The sequence below is a fragment of the Grammomys surdaster genome, unplaced genomic scaffold (genome assembly GCF_004785775.1).
Source record: "Grammomys surdaster isolate TR1022 unplaced genomic scaffold, NIH_TR_1.0 242, whole genome shotgun sequence".
NCBI lineage: Eukaryota > Metazoa > Chordata > Mammalia > Rodentia > Muridae > Grammomys > Grammomys surdaster.
In genome coordinates, this window is record NW_021604687.1 from 4,138,160 (window position 1) to 4,160,118 (window position 21,959).

Consider the following 21,959-nt stretch of genomic DNA (forward strand, 5'->3'; position numbering starts at 1 on the left):
AGAGAGAGAGAGAGAGAGAGAGAGAGAGAGAAAGAGAAAAAGAGAGAAAGAGAGAAAGAGAGAAAGAGAGAAAGAAAGAAAGAAAGACAGTCCATCCTATAGAATTTTTTTTCATTTAGAAAAAAGGAAAAAAAAAACCTTTACTTACCAAGTTGGCCATATAAATTGTGAGCAGCCCTCTCCTGTAAATAATTTTTAAAAAAAGAAAGATTAAGCTTTGATCTGACTTTTAAATCACTTTATCATTATCAAAAAAACTATCAAGAAGAATTACCAGAAGTCTAAAACCGTACTAATATATTAGAAAGTAAGCAAATTGTGTTGAGCTATCTTTTGAATGTGATCCTACATTGATTCTCTAGATCATTCTAGTAATATAATAAGTCATAAGATTCTACTTGTTTGTTATTAAATATTTTGAATTAATATCACTTTGTTATTAGAAATTCCACTGAAATCTCTCTATTTAATGTTAGTTTTTTCCCTCTTCTGAGATTCCTCTATTGGCCTGTCTGGTCTCAAATGTCTAGATTCAAGAACCCCTGCAGAGTAGCTGGTACTTCTGACACACACTTGTTATATCTTTACTGTGCTATAGGATCCATAATTCAGTAAGAAGAAATTCTTACCTTGTCAAAAAGTCAAGGCCAGAACAATTCAAATGCAATTTTATCAAAATATCAGATTATCTTGTTATTTTGTACAAAACCCACTGCAATTTATTCATATAAAACTATAATCCATTTGTAACTGATTACAAACCCTCCCATTTATCACATTATTAAGTAGACATGTGAAAAAGAGAACAAAAGTTCTCTAAATACAGCTACAGAAACAATACTTTTATCAAACATGTTTAATGAGACCTCAAAATTATCTCAAAGATAATGACAGCTTTTAAATTACTTTAAGTGCATTTGCGAAATAAGAGAAATACATTCTGTTCTCTAAAGGAAAGGTCTCATGCTTTAATAAGAGTTCAAGGGAAGAGTGCAAATAATAAATAGAAAATTCAAAATCTCACTCAGCTATGAATGACAAGCACTTGCAGGACCCAGAGGAAAAGTACTTCATATATAAAACAAGTTGCTAGTATCCATCACCTTCATGCCAGGCTTACATATCACTACTACACATGCAATTATGTATGTAATATAATAGATGCAACTGTGTCATAATCATATACATTCTTGACTGTTTACATTTAAAAAACAGCTAAGACTAATACTTCCAAAGCTACACATAGGCAGTATGGCTTAAGACTTATGAAATAAATTAAGGACACCAGAATTCTAGTTAACTTTTATTCCCTTGTATCTTATAACTAAAATGAAAAAAAAAACAGAATTACTTATCTGCTCACCTTTTGTCAAATATAAAATTGTCTAAGGAAAATAAATTATCCAGTCATATCTTGGCGGTAATCAACCTAATTGGACCTAAGGCCTGCTGACAGGAAAGAAATCTTTCCTGGGACTAGAAACCTAGCCAACTACCCAGGGCTGGTAAGGTCAAGGATCCTAAGGAAGAACCTACTACAAGCATACTGGTAAGCCAGCATAATTCCTAACTGCATTATAAATACTTCCACTCATACTCACAGATTAGTGTGGCTCTCACCCCTCATCAAAGAAGCTACTATTTTTAACAGATGGAGACCATCACAGAACACTGGTCAAAATGCAGAGAAAAAGTATAAGGTACCAAGCCCCAGTGGCTAAGTTAACAACACAGTTCTTGCCCTAAAGTTCAGGGAATATCATAGGATAGGGGGCAGAAAAAAGACAGCAAAACAGGAAAGCTACTATAAATAACAGACACATTTCATGCATAACACCCCAACAATATGGCAGACTGAACAAGACCCAAGTAAGACCAATGCCAACAGACACAGTAATGAGGAAGGGGGAACGCTCACATTATGTCACCCCTAGACAAAGAACTATAGGCAAATAAGAACTGTTGACAGAGGGAGGATTAGTCTTCACCAGGAATGGAAATTTGTTAGCTAATATCAAGTTGTCAATCTTAAAATTATATACATATAAGCAATGCTAAACAAATTCAGCAAGTTAGAGTGTATGTGTGTGTGAGTGTGTGTGTGTGTGTGACTAACAAGGGAAAAGGGACCATAAATTTGGGGTGAAGGGAGCAAAGAAAGAGTTAGAGGAGGTGAGAAATGATGTGATTATAATTGTATCATCAATATTTAAAATGTGACCAGTCAACCTAAGGGTAAGGATAGCAGCATTCTCATACACTGTGAACTTGGGGATGTTGCCTCCTCAGTTGCTGCAAATGTTCCTCAGCAAAATAAGACAAATAGACAGACAGACAGACAGACAGACAGACAGACAGACAGACAGACATATTTACATACATATATGTAGTACATGTGTTTGTATGTATGCGAATGTATATATAAATCACTGGTGGGCCAAAAAGATGGTTCATAAGGTAGAGGTACCTGGTATCAATCCTGACAACCTGAGTTCAATCCCCATGATGCTCATAGGAAGGAGAGAACTGACCCTCAAATGCAGTCCTCTAACCTCAACATATAAGCATGTGCACAAACACATACATACACATACACACACACACACACACACACTCACAATCTTTTTATGTTTTAAGTCATAATAAGATCTATAAAGTTGCTTTTATCAAGTTGTCAATTATAATTTACAGGAGGATAATTCCCTTGGTTTTAAACAGATACATACATACAAATATAAACAAACTTAAACATAAACACTTGGTTAGTGAAAGAGTCTCTAGGAACCTCTCTTTCTCCTTCACCCAGGGCTTTTTAAAAATGATTCCTTTGGGCCATCAATAACAAGCTTGAAGCTACTTTGATTTACTTATAAGATGAAAAACAGGAAAAATTTACTTTCCGCTCTGAATTCTGTATCTCTGAAATTAGGGCCCCACTCTTATCAGAGTAAAACAAAAACACACCTATAATGGTTTACAAAGTAAGACGTGTTCAGTTTAAAGGGATGCATGCCATTTGCTCTGAGAGTAAATGAAAAATAAAGGCTATAAAAATAAAGTAAATGAAAAATAAGAACACACTGACAGGACTAGGTCCAGCACCCCCAGAGGCTTTGCTCTGGCCACCTCCTGTTTTCTTTGGTTTTGTCAGAAGACACTACCAGTTCCTGGTGCCAATGACTAGGAAGAGTAGTTCGGAAACTTCCTATTAGTACTGACAGTACAATTTTAAATTTTCCCTTTTTAAAATACTTAAAAATAAGGTCGTCAAACTCCTTCCTATACTGTACTCCTGACTTCGATCTGATGGAGAAAACAGTATCAGCACTAGAAGGGCCACCTCACTTTGTTCCATCGTTTCCTTCTGGCTTGTCTCTGGAGTGCTGAGCTGTCAAATTTGGGAGTTGCAGTGGCCACAATGAGCAGCTATAAAGAAGTTCCCACTGTACATATGGCTGGGAGTACTTGAACAACCCAGCTCAAGATACCCTGCAGGACAGAACCTCGAGGTGGCCCTCTGCCAACCACCAGAACCTAGTACCCAAGAGCCAAGTGAGATGTGATGCAGAACTCTATGGATATCCAAGAGACTCCTTCATGCTGGAATCCTGCCCACTTTGTGATGTCATAGATCTGACTATTCTGTAACTGATCCTGAGGTACAACAGGCTTGAATCTACCCAAGTCTCCTTCCTCAGCAGGATGTAGCCTATTATACCCAGTATAGTATCTGGCTCTCTTAGTTTCCTGGTCTATCTCAAATCTTCTATACTTTCCTTTGTATTGTCTACCCATCATGTTGCCTCCTTGAGGTCATCTTGTAGCCTGGACAGAAATTCTTTCACTGACCAGCTCAGCTCTTTCTCTGTGGTTCATTTCACCTCATATTCCTCCTGACCTTCAGCATTGCTGACAATGCCACAGAAACCTTGAAGGCCTCCTCAGCCTGGGATCATGATTTTCATCAGAATGAATCATCACTGCTAGCTGTTTACAGACCTTCAACTCAACAGCTTCAACCCTATCACATGAGAAGGAACACGGTCATCACAATACGCACTATTAAGGAAGGATAGCCTTAACAGCCATAACTCTTCCCTCTCAAGCAGCTGACCAGAGACTACAGAGAGTCAAGCCAATAGTCACCTCCCACTCACTCTGCTAATGTCTCTTTTTTTTTTTGAGCCAGTCACTACCTCTCAGTCTCCCTCTCCATCTCCCTCTCCATCTCCCTCTCCCTCCGAATCCCCCTCCCCCACTTTCTACTCTTTTAGCAGCTACACTAAATCACTGTTACATCAACTAGCCCTGCAATCACAGCATCAACACACCTATAGAAAGCAGAATAATTAAATTTGTATAACACTTTAGCAGATTATAAAGTACATCCTGCCCAGATCCTAAACAGTGGCATCTTCCAACAGCCCTACTATCACTTTTCAATGAAGGAATAGCAGGGCTTCATTTTGAACATTACTGCATATATTCTTTAGCCCCTAGGTTTTGACTGATACTGGATACTGCATTTTCTGAGGTTACTGGGGGGCCTAGCAGGAACAATCTAACTTCTGAATTCTAAATACATACATATGTTATTATTAAAGACACATATAAAGTATGTCTATATCCCACAAGGAGAAAAGGAGGTAACATAGAAACAAAGACAGTTTCCAAACAGTCTAAGTCTACTTCAATTAAGACTCTACTTGACTACCTCAGAAAGCCCTTTTAGGTATAATCCCTTAGAATATGGCAGAAGAATATAAGTACTTCCCCTCTAAGACATAAGAATGCAAGACAAGCTCTCAGTCTAAAGGACAAGTGCAGGATCCCATTCTATCACAGGAACGTCCTATTCACCGAACAGATCGAGCACATCAGAGATTGGTGGCCAAACCTTGCTGTGGAAATACAAGTATATCAAGAACTCAGAGACCAAACTCACAAGACCCCTTGATTTGCATATTACATCCTTCTTTTTATCTTTGCTCTGTCTGCTTAGATGTTTCTTAACTATTATACTGCTTAATAACTCAATCAAAATGTGCTTAAAATGAAACTGCAGTTTTCGTTTAATCCATCTTTAAGCATACTGTATTAACTTATCCAAAGTAAAACTAAATATCAAAGCAAATTCCACAGCAATTCTGAAAAAAAAAAAAAAAAACAATCAGAACAACTTCTTTCTGGATGAGGAGGCACTTCCAAGATTGAGGAAAGGCTTCTTAGCAGCCCTCCTGGGGGTAAACTAGATGTTACCAGGCTTCCAGCTGGGCTAAGATGAACCCCATTCTTTGTGGCACAAGTTTTTAAAGCAGCCCTGGAAACAACTTCAAAGCTATCTCAGAAGCTCATAGTGATGTGATTAGGACCCAACTCAGTGTCTCTCTTTCCATTGGTAGGAGGAACTAATTGGCAAAGAGTGCTTAACTCTGGGAGGACTGGTGGACTAATGGATGCCTGGGATGTCAGGGTAAAATGGATAAGAACCAGGGGAAAAAAGACGGGAGGGCACGGAGAACATAAAAACACATTTGTAGGTATCTACTATGCACAGAGAAAATGCAGATAAATCTACTTTCTACGTTTGCATCTCATAGAAACTAAAGATATCACATGGATGAGCAGCACATGATTCCAATATCAGAGAAAAGTTCTCACTGTCAATAAACCTTTCCAAGTTTAAAAACTACAAATATTACTATTGCAAAACAACAACAACAACAAAAAATAAAATAAAATAACCAAGTACTATTGCTGCCTAACCTATTTCCCTGTTTCTTTCACTCTGTCAAAGATATTATGTCAGTTGTTGAAGATAAGACACTCGATTCCTAGAATTCAACCCCAGACAACCTCTTTCCTGAGACTTTCTATGGCATTGTAGAGGAAACTTCCAATTTCATTTCATCACATCCTTCCCCCTAAAGCTAATCACATTTCTGGCTGCTTCTACCCGCACACTGTTGATTTCCCTGTGAACTAAAAACACAGTTATAAGTCTGTCTTCCTCCCATAATAACAACAACGACGTTTCATTTTAGTACTAAATCAATAATGTTGAAATATGTATAACTTCAGTTTTATAAATTAATAATAAGAAATTAGTAGAGATCTTTATATTTAGTACAACCTTAAATATGAAATGTGAACTTTATAGAGCTGATAAAGCACACTTAAATATACTACAGCTTACAGTATCACAGTTTATGGTAAAAGACTGAGTACCATTTGCTAGTACCAGGATCAGGGCTAGGAGAATAGGAGAGAAGCAAAGCTTTCCCACTGACAGGTAACAGTTATCTACTGTCAAAATTTCCAAGGAATGTGCCACCAACTCCCAGGACAAATTAGTTCAGAAAGGTCATTAGGACAAAAGGTAAATGACATTTACATGCAATAGTAATAGGCATACAGAAAATGAAATATAAACACTATGTTTGCATACTCCCAATCACACACAAAAAAGTAACTCAAAATAGATGAAAGGCTGATATATAAACACTAAAGCTATAAAGCTTTTAAAGAAAATGGGAGTAATCTTTGGGATGTTTATGTTTCACAAACATGATACCAAAAACAAAATCAACTAAAGTTTAATAAAAAAAAAAAAAAAAGAGAGAGACAGGCATGGTGGGGCATATCTGTACTTTCAGCACTTGGGAAACTGAGGAAAGAGAATCACAAGTTCAAGACCAGCCTAGGATACACAGTGAGCTCAAAAATATGCCTGGACTGTAAAGGAACACTCTGTTGAGGGAGGGAGGGAAGGGGGGAGGGAGGGAGGGAGGGAGGGAGGGAGAGGGAGGGAAGAAAAGGAGAAAAAATAAAGAAATGACAAGACAAACTGCCCTTAATCAAAATATTTTTGTGTTCTGAAAGACATGACCAAGAACGTAGTGAGATTGATGCACAGAACATGGTAGAATATTTGCAAATTCCAGATACAAGAGATGTGCATTCAGAGTATCTAAAAATAGTCATACTCAATAGGTAAAATGTAAATAATACAATAAGAAAATGGCAATTCTTTATAGAAGATATAAATTAAAAGATGTCTGGTATCACTAGCCATCTGAGGAATGCAAACCAATATCACACTGAGACACTACTTTCCACTCTGCAAAAGACCTTCCTTATAGTGCCTCCATAGTGAACAGAAACCAAGTAGCCACTTTAATGAACAACAGTTCTGCAAAAGGTTAAACATGGTTGCCAGGCTAAGCCAGCAATTTTACAGCTAGGTTCATTCTCCAGCAAAGTGCAAACATTCCAAGTCCATATAGCAATGTACACAAGATTAGGGCAGCATCATTCACAACTGGAAGCCTAAAGGGTCTAAAACTCCAGAGCATGGGTGTTCTGAGAGCAATGAACAGTGAAGCAGAGATGCACATGATATTCTGACTTTCAAGCCATCAGCTGAGCAAACAGGATCGCTCACTAATGGCCAGATACTGTGTGATTCCACTAACATAAAACACTCAGAGGAAAAAATGTAGCCATGAAATTAATTGATTGGCTAGGACTGGGTCAGTTGGGGATGGGTATGACTTACTAAAGGGGTTTCACTGGAGGTGAAAATAAAATACTTGGACTGGACCATGGTGAAGCTTGAACAAATTTATGAATATATTTAAAACCATCATACTTTTAAAAGGATGAAAAAAATTTATAATAATAACACAATAATTGTATTGAAACGGTATAAAAGTTCTATCTTACAAATGACAAAAGCTGATGGAATTTCAAAAATATCAAAATAGATGGAAAGTAATAATACCATGTTCATGGATAAAATATCAATAGAATAAATAAATCATAAATACACACCAGTATATTTCTATAATGGAAAACTAAGCAATAGAAAAAGACTGAATCTTGGGTGGATCAACAGCATGATGCTTAGTTTAAAAGAAAAAGCCATTGCTGTAATTGTTCAAGTCCTCAACATGACATATCCAAGTGCACACCAGGTTACTTGTCCCTGGGGGCAGGTAACCTTTGTGGTGATGAAATCCTTTTGTGTAAAGACAGCAGTAACAGGGGTTAAACAAGTCAACTCATGAGGTCAAGCTGCTCAGAACTGCACACACACACATGAGTACAGTTAAAACAGGAACACAGAGTTCTGCAGGTAGCTGAGAGAAATGCCCCCTCCTAGTTTCACACTGTACTCCCACAGTAGCTGTAATGGGGAAGGCTGGTGGAGGGCTGAAGCAACACTGCACTGCTGAGTCTATGCACTTTTGATGCAGAGAAGAGCAGATGGGTCAAGCAGTATTTCACTGAGGATGATATGCAAAATTAAAAAGCAAACATGACAGTGATATCAAGAAACAACATCAATGTAGATATACATATCAACTAAATATAATTTAATGATATTTAAATTAAATTTATTTAATTAAAATAATATAAATATACATATTAATTAAAACATGAATACTTTTAAATTGTTGAACCAAACAAAATGAGAGATACATAAACTATTTCAAATGTTAAGACCTACTAAGCAAAACTAAAAGGAATTCTGATTGTGATATATAAAACAAGACAGAACTCAAGCTAAAGGGAATCAAACATTTGTTTGTTTGTTTTAGACATGGACTTAGAATAGTGCCCTGGCTGACCAGAAATTCACTAAGGAGACCAGGCTGGCCTCACACTCAGAGGCACTTTTGCCTCTGACGCTGCCTCTGCAGTACTGTCAGCAAAAGTGTATGCCATGATATCAAGTCCTTCACATATTTTAATACCAGAGACTCTATCACAAGATGAAGATAGATTCTATATAACATAATTATCACCCTCTTGCTTCTAAGAGGGTGATTCCCACCACCACCAAGGCTCTCCCTTCCCTGGGGCCTCAAGTCTCTTGAGGATAAACCCATCTTCTCCACTGAGGCCAGACCAGGCAGACCTCTACTACGTATGTACCAAGGGCCTCAGGACCAGCCCTTGTATGGGATCAGTCCCTGGGAGCTCCCTGGGGTCCAGGTTAATGGAGACACTGGTCTTGGGGTGACCCTCCCCTTCAGCTTCTTCAATCCTTCCCCTAATTCAACCATAGGAGCCCCCAACTTCAGTCCAATGGTGGGTGTAAATATCTGTGTCCTTCTCAGTCAGCTGCTTGGTAGGACCTCTCAGAGGACAGCCATACTAGGCTCCCATCCGTAAGGACATCACAGCATCAGTAATAGTGTCAGGCTGTGGTATACTCCCACCACCATGAGACGGATCCCAAGTTGGGCAGGTCACTGGACCATCTTTCCTTTAGTCTCTTCTCCATTTTTGTCCCTGCATTTCTGGGACAGGAACAATTCTGGATCAGAATTGTTTTTACTGTGGGTTAGTAACTTGAGGCCCTGTCTGTCTAGTGGAGGTGGACTCTTCCAGTTCCCTCTCCACAATGTTGGGCATTTTGACTAAGGTCACTCCCACTGAGTCCTTAGAGTCTCTCACCTCCCATGTCTCTGGTATTTTCTATAGGGTTCCCCTACCAACCACTGCTGGAGGCTGCTTACTAGCACTCATTCTCTTGGTCCTCTGGGCTTCTCTCCTGTTCCCCCACATATCTGATCCTGTTCCCCTTTTCCCCTGCTCTCCCTCTGCCTACCATGATTATTTTCATCGCCCTTTTAGGTAGGATTGAAGCATCCTCACTTGGACCTTTCTGCTTGTTACACTTCTTACAGTCTGTGGGTTGTATCCTAGGTATTCTGTACTTTTTGGCTAATATTCACTTATAAGTGAGTACATATGATGCATCACGTCCTTTTGAATCTGGGTTACCTCTCCTGGAGTGATACTTTCTAGTTCTATCCATTTGCCTGCAAAATTCATGATGTCTTCACTTTTAATAGCTGAATAGTATTCCACTGTGTAAATGAACCACTTTTCCTGTATCCATTCTTCAGTTGAGGGTCATCTGGGTGGTTTCCAGCTTCTGGCTATCACAAATAAGGCCACTATGAATATAGTGGAGCATGTGTCCTTGTGGTATGGTGGTGTATGTTTTGGGTATATGCCTAAAAGTGTTATAGCTGGGTCTTCAGGTAGAACTATTTCCAATTTCCTGAGGAACCACCAGATTGATTTACAGAGTGGTTGTACCAGCTTACAATCCCACCAGCAATGGAGAGACTACAAATCCTCACCAGCATGTGTTGTCACTTGAGCTTTGGTCTTAGCCATTCTGATTGGTGTAAGGTGGAATCTCAAGGTTGTTTTGATTTGTATTTCTCTGATGACTAAGGACTTTGAACATTTAAGTGCTTCTGGGCCATTCGAGATTCTTCTGTTGTGAATATGTTTAGCACTGTATTCCATTTTTTAATGGGGTTATTTAATTTTTAGGAGATTAACTTCTTGCGTTCTTTATAAATTTTGGATATTAGCCCTCTATTGGGATGTAGGGTTACTGAAGATTTTTTTTCTCAATCTGTAAGTAGTTGAGAACTGCTCTTTTCATGTCTGTAAAGAATTGTGTTGGAATTCTGATGAGGATTGCATTGAATCTGTAGAATGCTTTTGGAAAGATGGTCACTTTTACTATGTTAATCCTACCAATCTATGACCATGGGAGATCTTTCCATCTTCTGAGGTCTTTTTCAATTTCTTTTTTCAGGGATTTGACGTTCTTGTCACACATACAGATCTTCATTTGCTTGGTAAAAGTTACATCAAGATATTGTATATTATTTGTGACTATTGTGAAGGGTGTTGTTTCCCTAATTTCTTTCAAATTTATCGTTTGTATAAAGAAAGGCTACTGTTTGAGTTATTTTCATATCCAGCCACTATGCTGGATACAAACTAAGCTATACAGAAAACCTTATTAGGTTATAAAAAAGCAAATACTGCAAACAACACTCTCAGGTAAGGATGCAACAAAACAGAGTTAACAGCAATAGGCTCTTTTATCATTTTAGACTCACTGCAAAATAATTACTTATCAGAGAAATAACACAGCCTATGATGAAGGAATTTCCAGAAAAGGACATCAATAAATCCATTATAATCATAATCTACAGAATATTTATAGCAGTGGTGAGGATATTCAAAGCTTTAAATAGTAAAAGCAATACAACTTTAACATTAGAATAAACACAATTTCAAACAATAATGCTTACACACAAAAGCAAGGAAGATCTGTTGGTTTTCTTATATGTGGGAGCATTTGCGATTTCATGGGGAATTGTCTTGATAAAGTTTCAGATAAAGAGTACTAATGTCTACAATATAGTTCCACATGATAAGCACACAGAGCCACATATGCACACATGTGCAGTTACATGCAAAATAAAGTGAAATTGTAAACTGCAAACTGCTGACTCTGGTGGTTATGTGGGAATTCTTGTCATGTGCCCTGCTGAAATGGGCACGTAACTATAAAACTAACCCTGCTTAAGTGCTAACAGTCAATCGTAGCATGCTGACTAAAGGATGCTTGTGGAGAAGAGGGTGTTTTTCTTCAGTCTTGTAGCTGCTGCTGAGTTGCCCATGCTCTAGGAAGTAATCTCCCATCCAAAAGGAAAAGCAAAAACAAACAACTTAAAGTTTCATGTATCTTTTGATATGCTTTCAAAAACAATATTTGTATTTTAAAGCTGATTTGAGATGCCACCAGCAGAATAATTCTTTCTTACAGAATTACTTACAGGCAAAAAAAAATCAAAAAAACAAAAACAAAAAAAAAAAAGTAATACTTACCAACTGTGTTGTTCTAATTATTTTTTCCATACATTAACTAAATTATCTGAAAGTGTGACAGTGACTATCGTTGCTTCTATTTTTCAAGTGAAGAACAAGCTAAGGAGGTGACACAGTTAATGGTGGAACCAGACTATTAAGCCAGAGGCTGGCTCTGGAGTCCCTCTGAGCTCTGTAGTATGCTGTCCTTTGAGGCAGAATAAAACAGGGTTTGAATTTTCAGACATTACAACATCACCAGGTCTCTGAGTCTAGCAATCCATGCAACAACGAATATACTTTTATGAAAAAGCCTTAACATCAACTATCCCCTGACTAAACCACTTATGTAAGCTTCTATAGTATAAATGAGTTCACATGGAAAATTTTATGTGACAAACAATAAAAAAAAAGCTATCCACAAGATTCTTTATAGAATACAACTGGTATGACAAGTTACTCAATGAGCTTGTAGCAGAGAACAGACCTAGACAGCAAAACAAAATTTATTATTAACTGTCTTAGATATGACAAGGATGCTATGTGGCTAAGGAAACAGGCTTCCACTGGAATTTTCATATTCCAGTGCTTTCATTAGGCTGTTATCATAGAACCTTCTATTACTTTAGTAAAAAGAAGCTGGTATTTCTAGTCTCTACTTTTATATTTATATTTATTTTTGTATTGCATATTTATAAGATACTTACATTTATTTTATAGACAATAAACAAAGTGTTCATATAAAATTAATTTTCAATCAAATAACTGCAGAATGGGAAAAAAATACGTAGGGACAGATTTGCCATCCCTGAACAATAATAAGTAAGAGGCAATAATGAAATTCTCCCAGTTATTAGTAAAATAACTTATTTCATTAAACATGTAGATGTGTAAAATTTACCTGCTTTTTCTTTCAATTAGAATAGCCACATATGAGGCTGGCAGAGCAGCACCAAAGCCAGGAGTCCATGAGTAGAATTTTCCAAGGATCTTCCTGAAATTCAAATTTGTAATTTTTGTATGAAACTCCTAGTTGATCATTTTAGCACTTATAAACAGAACTTTCTCTTCTCCACTTGCCTTCTATCCAAATATCCTACAGTACCCCAAACACACCAGGTCCCAGACTAGACTCAATGTCTCTCTGTAAGAACAAAGCAGGACTCAACAGTAAATTTTCAGAAAAAGCAACAGTTTCTACAAGCATTGCCTATGTTCTTTTTGATACAGTAGTTCTGGACTGCTGTGTGACTTAGATTTGTTTTGGTTTTTTGAGACAGTTTCGCTGTATATTCCATTCCATCTTTTAGCTAGCCTCTGGCCAAGGAGTCACATGCCTCCTCTCCTGAGTGTAGTGTGTGCCACCCACCTGACTCAGAAGAGGTATGTTAAAAAGAATTCCATCTATGCTCTACCACCCTCATGTTTACTTACAGTGCTTGCTAATAGTTTATACTTTTTAGCTTTACGTGGAAACTATTTCTTATCTACTACCATTTGTTACTTGGAAGTCAGGATCTGGAAAGTACTGGAAATATTAAAAATGGCTTAACTGCTTGTTTCCAAATAAATTTAGAAACATGTAATATATGTTTTGAGAAGGGTGGATCTTATTTTGTAGTTCTGGCTACACTGGAACTCACTCACATAGTTCAGGATGGCCTCAAACTCCTTAACCACTAGAGTTCTGCTATTAAAGCCATATGCTACCCTGCCTCAGACACGTTTTTCTGTCAAAACAGTTATGCTCCTAAGAAAGGGAGAACTAGCCTCTAAAAATTCTAATTATATATACATACATATACACATATACACATATACACATATACACACATACACACATACACACATACACATATACATACATATACATATTGGGGGGTATGGGAACAAGACAGGATCTGAGAAAAATGATCTTGTGGGGACAAGACAGGATCAAGAATCTGAAAAAATAATCTTTTTAACTGAAGTTTGGGCTTATTAAACTGCCATAAACACTCAGTTTAAGCATTTATGAGATATTGAAAACCTTTTGCCTAAAAAGCCTATAGGTAGATTTTTCTTACAGGATCTACCAAGTTACTGAATACATGCTCTAACAGAAAGAGGGCTTAGGAAGACAGCTCCAGAGGACACCACCAGCCTCTCTATTGAACATACTCCACTTCCACTGTTTGACAGTTCACAGGAGTATGCTGTGATAGCAACCTCCAGGGCAACTGTGCCACTCACTGCTGAGCTCACAGGCTCAAGCTCCTTCCACAGACGTCCAAGTCAATTTAAAGGAGCAATCTTCTTCGCAGCATGAAACCTTACTGGTTCCTTCCTCCACTATGTGAAGTTTATAAATACTAGTGCTCCAAGGAAAAAGTCCATGAGACAGTTTGGAAATTACATGCTTAATTCTAACTAAAGTATACAAACGACCAAAGACAAAACAAGCATGAGGATAAGATGAAATGGCTTCTAACTTGACAGATACAAATGTGTGCTTCCAACAGCAGGGAGAAGTTGTTAAGAGCAGCACTCAAAAGACTGAGCAGCCACCTGTCAGCGCACACAGTAGGCAGCACAGGCAAGGAGAGCATGCCTGAATCACTGTCCAGCAGGAGGAGACACCAGGGGCTTATTTAGGATGTACAGCCATGCTCTGCTCTGGCTCCAACCTTACATGACTTTGCCTTGAATATCGGGCCATTATTAAATTCTGCTTCTGATCAGAAATCCTGACCAACAATTTCAAAGCTACAGTAGGCTTTAGAAAACAAATGATATATTGAAGAGTTTTTGTTGCATAATCATGCCAGTAATTTGACATTTACTGCATAAGGCCAAGACCTAAGGCTCTTGACTTTACAAATGTCCTTGTAGGTAAATGTCATTTCACAGATTAAAGTAAAGAGAGAGTAACCTGAATAACAATTATGCAAATAGATCTTCTTTCTGTAGGGTTTCAATGATAATGGAGCCCATAAGTTCATATATTTTAATGTTTGGTTCCTGGTTGGTGGAGTGTTTAGGAAAAGCTAGGAGGAGTGTGGCCTTGGAGGAGGACATGTGTCACTAGGGTGGACTTTGAGGTTTAAAAAACCCACACCAAGCCTTCTCTCCCTTACTCTCACTCTCCCTTCTGCTTCTTTCTCCCCCTCTGCCCAACACCTTGTGGATCAGGATAAGGATATATGCTCTGGGCTACTGTTCCAACACTATGCTTGCCTACCACCATGTTCCAGGTCCAGGGATCATAGACTCACACTCTGAGGCTGCATGCAAGCCCATGGGCTTTCTTTAAATGACTTCCATTGTAAGTTGCCCCAATCATGATGTTTCTTCACATCAACAGAACAGTAACTAAGACAGTTTCCATTTCAATAAAGCAAATTCATTAACATGGATTTGGTGACTATGAGTACCAACCTTAAAATGCAGAAGAAAGTAATATACAAGGCCCCATTAGCGGTCAGGAAGGAGGCAGACTGGAGGATCTCGGGAAGCAGCTTGTACAGGTAATACTCCAGCTTCCGCTTCCGGAGAACAGCTGCAATCTGGAAAGAGGGAGGCTTTGTTATTTAAGCCAACCAACTGTTTCCACTTATATTCACTCTTATATGGAAGCTACTAAATAAAAAGAGCACCCTCCACCGCCACCACCAACACCACCACCGCCACCACCACCACCACCACCATCTCCTCATGGTCCTATGACAAGTGAGCTTCAAAGTAGGTACATTAATAAAAATAAAATTAACAATAAAAATAATCACAAAAATAATTACAACACAGATTACAAGATAAGTCAGCCCCAAGGTAGGTACATGTAAACTGAAAAAGCAGTTTTCAAGTGAAAAATATACTTTCCAAAAGAAAAGGTAAACTGCAAACCAAATAAAATCACACATACAACAAAGCTCCATTAACCATTGCCAGCCCAGCCTACCATCTCAGGGAACCTCAGTGTCTGATACCAAAAGCTAAGCAATGATTCAGAGATTCAAACAGCAGCTGTGAGGGATAAAGGTGAGGCATAAAACAAGCTAATGATTTCAGGCACTCTAAAGCCCTGAAAAAGAAAAAAATTAAATGATGAGTCAACAAGCTGGCTCAAAGGATAAAGGTGCTTGCGTCCAAGCCTGGTGATCTGTATCCATCCCAGAACCCAAGTGGGAGAAAGAGAAAACCTACTTCTACAAAGTGTCCTGTGATGATAACATGGGAAGGACCCAAATGCCACAGACATTTAAAAATTATAAACGTGTGAGAGATTCAATTAGTAATTTCAAATTGAAAAATATTACCTTCTATGTTTTAAATTGAAAATGTATGTTTCTTTGTTTGATTGAGTTTTGTTTAAAAACCTGTTTGGTTTGCTTTTGATAATTTTGAATTTAAAAGGATGATTTCTAAATTAAATTAAAACCACCAAAACCCTGGCATAGTGAGATGATATAAAAATGAAGATATGAATCTACTCAGTGAGTGCACTAGTAATGTTACAGGGGATAAAGTAAAAGATAATCATACTATGTTCATGATAGGGATTGACGATTAGAAGGTGATCCCATGTGGGCACTCTAATGCACAGGGCGGTGGAGAGTCACTGGAGTGAGCATAGCGCAGGCTGACCAAAGGTTCAGCGGGGAAGAAGAGGAGCTGAACAGATAACAGAATTTTTACAGGTGAGAGGGAATCATTGTCCATTGTTAGGAAACAGTAAAGAGGAATAAAGGTTAGAACAGCAAGATTAGGGAATTAGAGGGGAGGTGAAAGAGGCACTGGGGAGAGACAAGAAGGCTGACAGTCTCTCTATTCATCCCCTATCTTTCCAGAAAATACACTTCCTGAAGCTGGAGGCCAGCAAGTCCAGTGACCTCTGCTAAGGTCTTATTTCATCCATGAAGTCTCTGAAACTGACCATCTCCCCTATTTCAACTCAACTGCCATCCATACAAAGAAATAATGAAAAAGGAAGCCCAATCCTATCTTTAAGGCATATGAAAGTCTTGATGGAAGTGGGGGTAAGTGACAAACCATAATACATTTGGCTGTGTGGTAATCCTAAACCTAAGAGAGAAGGTACTGATAGTGAAACACAGGAATGAAAGAAACTACTCGATGCTGGTGAAGAAACCAGAGACAAGCTATTAGTCAGCTTCTCTGCACTAAGACGAGGCACCTGTGGGAAACAGCTTACTAGAAGAGTGGAGCTCACAGTTCAAAGGTCTCTGCCCATGAGTCCACTCTGTGGCTTTTGTGTGGGGTAAGGCAATATATCAGAGCAGGAACACGTGGCAGCCAAAAAGGGAAGGAAAGAAACAAAATGGGACAACGGTCCAAATATTCCCGTCAATGGCCCTCAATGGCCTAACCTCCTTCCACATGCCCCATCATTAAGTCTGCCTCTCTTTTCCAACAGCACTATAGTCAGGAAACTAAGTCTTCAACACACGGGCCTGTGGGGAGACTCAAAATCCAATATGCTGTACAGGCCATGTTCATAAATTACAAGTCCATTGTACCTAGTATGAAATGCAGATCCAACACAATTCTTTACACACTCCAACAGAGACCTCTGTAAATAAAATAGACTCCTGTAACTTACACAGAAAGCAAAGGAAGTAGAAGTGCTATAAATAAAAATTTTAAAAATGCAGAAAAACTATTCCCAGATCAACTGTGCAATACTGACAATGCAAATACATGTGGAGAACAAAATATAGAACCAAGACATTCATCCAGATACATCTAATTTTTGATAAAGGCACAAAAACAATTCCACAAAGGTAAGAGAGCCATTCAGTAGACAGTGTCATCAGGAGAACAAAAGAAATGCTACAGGAGAAAACAGAAAGTCTGCATCTAATTAAAAACTAGCAACTAATATGTGTGTGTGTGTGTGTGTGTGTGTGTGTAAATCTTAAAGGCAACAGTAAAAACACAATCAAATTAGAATTAAGGTAGGAAGAGATATTTTCCAAATAGAATATATAAATACCAAATAAATGAATAGGAAAATGTTAATTAAAATTACAATGAGCTATCACTATATAATCATTAGAATGGCCTAAATGAAAACTAATGTCACAGCTGGGGAGATGGCTGAAAGTGCTCTCTGTGCAAGCATGAGGACCTGAGTTCAGATCCCAGCATCCATGCAAAAAGCACTGCAACAGTGTTGTACATCTGTAATCCCAGCCCTGAAAGGCAGAGACAGGGTACATGTCTCAGGTTCCCTCACCAGCCAGTCAAACTGAAATGAAGCCTCGAGTTCAATCAAAGACACTCTCAAAAAAGTAAGATGGAGAGGTGACAGAGGAAGACACACCTGACACGGATCCTAATATATATACATATATATATATAGATATATATATAGATATATATATATATAATCCTAACTAAGAAAATATATATGAAATTTTAAAAACATAAGTTTTAAAAAGGAAAAAACACAAGATACTAATATAAAACGACCTATGCTAAGAGAAAGGGGCCAATCTCAAAGACCACTCGCTGTACTTTTACTTTTTAACACTGCTCTGATGACAAAGTACAGGAAGGAAGAATCACTGACTGGACAACAGAAGGTAAGGGGACAAGGATGTGAAGGTGAAAGCACAGCTACAGAAGAGCAAATTCAAGGATGGCTGCCCTGACAAATCTGTTTCAGGTCTATTTATTTATTTATTTATTATTTATTTTAAGTGTAGTGATGTTTTGTCTGCACTTAATCTGTGCACCACATGCGTGCAGTGCCCAAGGAAGTCAGAAAAGCGAGTCTGGTTGCCTGGAAATGGAGTTACAGATGGCCATGCGCCATCATTTGTGTGCTAGGAATTGAACCCAGGTCTTCTGGAAGAGCAGCCAGTACTTGTAACCACTAAACATATCTGTGGGCATCTGAAAGCAAGAATTTGATGTCTTATGTTTCCCTCAATCTCTGTCTGCCTTTCATTCTAAGACCCTCTCTTTGAACAAATTCTACTACACTGGTTGGTTGGCCAGTGAGTTACCCAGAGTCCTCCTGTCTCTGCCTCCCAGTTCCTGGGATTATAGGCACAAAGCCATACACAGCAGTTTATCTGAATGGTAACAATTCAAACTCAGGTCCTCCTGGGGCTTTTTGTTTTTGGTTTTTTGGTTTTTTGGTTTTTTGGTTTTGTATTTTTGTATTTTTGAGACAGAGTTTCACTATGTAGCTTTGGCTATCCTGGAACTCATTATGTAGACATGTAGATGAGGCTGGCCTCTGGCCTCAAATTCACGGAGATCCACCTGCCTCTGCCTCTCAAGTGCTGGGATTAAAGGTGTGTGCCACTACACCAGGCTCAGCTTCCCCTCTTTATGAGCAACTGAGACATCGCCCTTCTTGTGTTCTGTTGTGACTACATCAATGTCAGGACTTTTATTGCATACTGTAGCACTGTCTGGCAAGAAGATGCCATTAAAAGAAAAAGGATAAAAAGTTCATGGAATCACTATTATTTCATTCATATGTATGTGAATCTACATCTACCTCAAAATAAGGAGTATTTGTTTTCAGAAATATACTCACAAATAAATACTTCTCACTTCTACCAGAGAAGTACCCGATGAAACACATACACCAAAATCATGAAAATGAAAGACCAGACAAGAGCTGATAGGAAAGAGGCACAATTACAGACCTTACACATTGCTGACGATACTGCAAATGTTGCATAACTCCTGTGCAAAACTGTTTGATAATATGGACCACATCTAATCATAGCTCTACTCTTACGTATATGCTCAGAACATATGCTTTCTCTTCAACAAAAGATTATTTTCCAGCTTCTGCAGTCTAGCCCAAATACCAGCACACTAAACATCCACTAACAGTAGTAAAGTGTAGAAACTTTCCCTTTTCTGTCCTCCAGGGACACTGCACACCTGTGATATACATCCATACACACAGGCAAACACTCATACGCATAAAATAAAAATTAATAAAGAGGTTAAATTAAGTAACACTGTAAGCTCTCTTTTCCTCTGCAAAAAAAAAAAAGTATTTTTAAAATAAGTGATACTGGAAACATCAGATATGAGCAGATATGGATACAGTTAAAAAAAAGTGCACATAGTACACACAAAAAGTGCTCTGGAATGGACCTCAGACCTAAGTTATAAAACCACAAAATATTAACGTATCTAAAACATAAACAAATACCTTTGTGATCATTTACAAGTATGTCAAGGTGTACCAACAGCTTGAGTGAGCTCATGAAAGACCAACGTGGACCAAGCCAAAGCACTCAGTGCAGAGGAAAGACATAATTGGGAGGCGAGGTCACAATTTTAAAGTTCTCTCCAGACCTTTATGAAGGTCTTAGTTTAGCCTTGGCCTCTCAAGTGTAAGCACTACTGACACATACCACTCCATGGCCTCCAAGTCTCCATTCACAACACATTTACCATCCACTACCGCCATATGCACTTACGCATTTATAGTCCCTTGTTATTCATTTATGATTTCCCCATGTGATATATGTCATATATTTTCCATAGAGATAGCATACCAGCACTGACATTGCAGCCTTTGACCATGGACAATGACAAATCTAATTGGCTCTCAAAGGAGCTTAGCACAGCATTAGACTCATTAGTAACAAGCCATAAATTAGCATTCACTTTTAGCCCACAGGTTGACCATTCATCTCTTGAAAATAACTCCATTTCTACATGTAAACAAATCTAGTTTCTTTGGAAAAATAAAATAGTTTACAGTAACAGATTTTGGGTTGTGTCTATTCTTAACCACTTTTAAATAAGGATTTCTTTAAAGCAAGATCTCACAGCAACTCAATATTACTAACACAGAGCCAGTCTGATTTTTAGGAGCTATCCTTCCTGTGCATTGTAAGATTAATACTATCCCGTCTCCCGCTCCCTGTGGCCCCCATCCCGTTCCCTCATTCCTAATGACACAAGATGCCAACAGCATCCCCTTGTTTTGACAACCAAAACAATATGCAGACATTGACAAACATCTCTTCAGAAATAAAACGGCCCCCTATTGAGAACAACTGCTTTAAAGAAATTGACCAGCTCATCTTGAATACTCCTACTGTGTCTTAAAGGCCCTCCAAAGACCCATGTTATAGTTTCAATCCTCAGTCTGTGGTAATATTTGGAGACTGTGGAAACATTAAGAGATGAGAACCAGTCAGAGGCCTTAGGCCACTGCGGCATGCTTTTGAGTGGAGCGTGAGATACAGTCCCCTCCAATCTCCTCTCTACTTCTCTCTTCCTCTCTCATCAGATGGCCATCAGATGAGAGTCCTCTGACATACCACCATCCACCATCATGTATTTGCTGCCTCATTAGAGACTCAGAATCGACAGAGCCAAGCAAGCCATGCATTGAAACCCCAAAACCATGGAACAGAATACACCTGCCTCGTTTTTAAGCTGACTATCTGAGTATTTTGCTATGGAGATAACATACAAAAAACTGCCATCATGAAGTAAGGTTGGAGCTGGGAGCATGCCTAGATAATATGAGTAGGACCACCAAATTGGTTCACTGAAGAAATCTGAGAAAGTAATTAGAAGGTATAGGTGAGAAAAGGCATAGAAAACTGTAAGCAAAGAATAGTAGTGCTTCTGTAGGGCACAAAAAAACAAACAAACAATAAACTGAGAGATATATACATAGTAATGGCTGTGCAGATAGGAACAAAGATTCCACCACAAGTTACTAAATGCAAAACTTTTTACACAACAAAAAAGAAAAAAGAAATGGCATTGCTCATTTGTGGAAAACTGAGTATGAAGGTGATAAACTAGATTACCAGAAAATGTCAAGGCAGTGAAGCATTTCAAGAACTGGGAACAAAAAAGCACAGGAGAAAGGTTTTAATACTCTCATCTAAGTTAAAGTGGGGGGGAGTGTAGGTGTGTAGGGGCATGTGTGTGTGTGTGTGTGTGTGTGTGTGTGTGTGTTTAAACTGCACCAAACTAGGTGCAGTTGCTAAGGAGACTGAAACACGGAAAGAAGCTGCAAGAACCAGCCTCAGCATGGAGAGGGGTTCTGAGAGAAGGGGTATCTGAGAGCAGTGAAAAGAACAACTCAAAGTCAAATCACGGACCCAAGCTGACAACTGTGTTCTGCTTGATACAGTTTTTCTAGTCTGTTTCTTGCTATGCTCTGATTCCTCTTCGGATATCTCTCTGTCCATGTCCTGCTTGCTTGTGAGTGTCTGTGTGTGTGTGTGTGTGTGTGTGTGTGTGTGTGTGTGTGTGTGTGT

The 21,959-nt window shown here is 38.5% G+C and overlaps 1 protein-coding gene across 1 annotated transcript in view; it reads right to left on the reverse strand.

Annotated features, from left to right (window-relative positions):
* The window catches only part of Tmem135 (transmembrane protein 135), a 175,955-nt gene that overhangs the window by 138,550 nt on the left and 15,446 nt on the right, over positions 1-21,959 (reverse strand). Inside the window, exons 2-4 of the mRNA XM_028774670.1 lie at positions 15,112-15,239; positions 12,596-12,688; positions 149-182 (exon numbers count right to left, since the gene is read on the reverse strand). Coding sequence (XP_028630503.1) covers positions 149-182; positions 12,596-12,688; positions 15,112-15,239 — 255 coding nt within the window. The remainder of the gene's footprint in view (positions 1-148; positions 183-12,595; positions 12,689-15,111; positions 15,240-21,959) is intronic.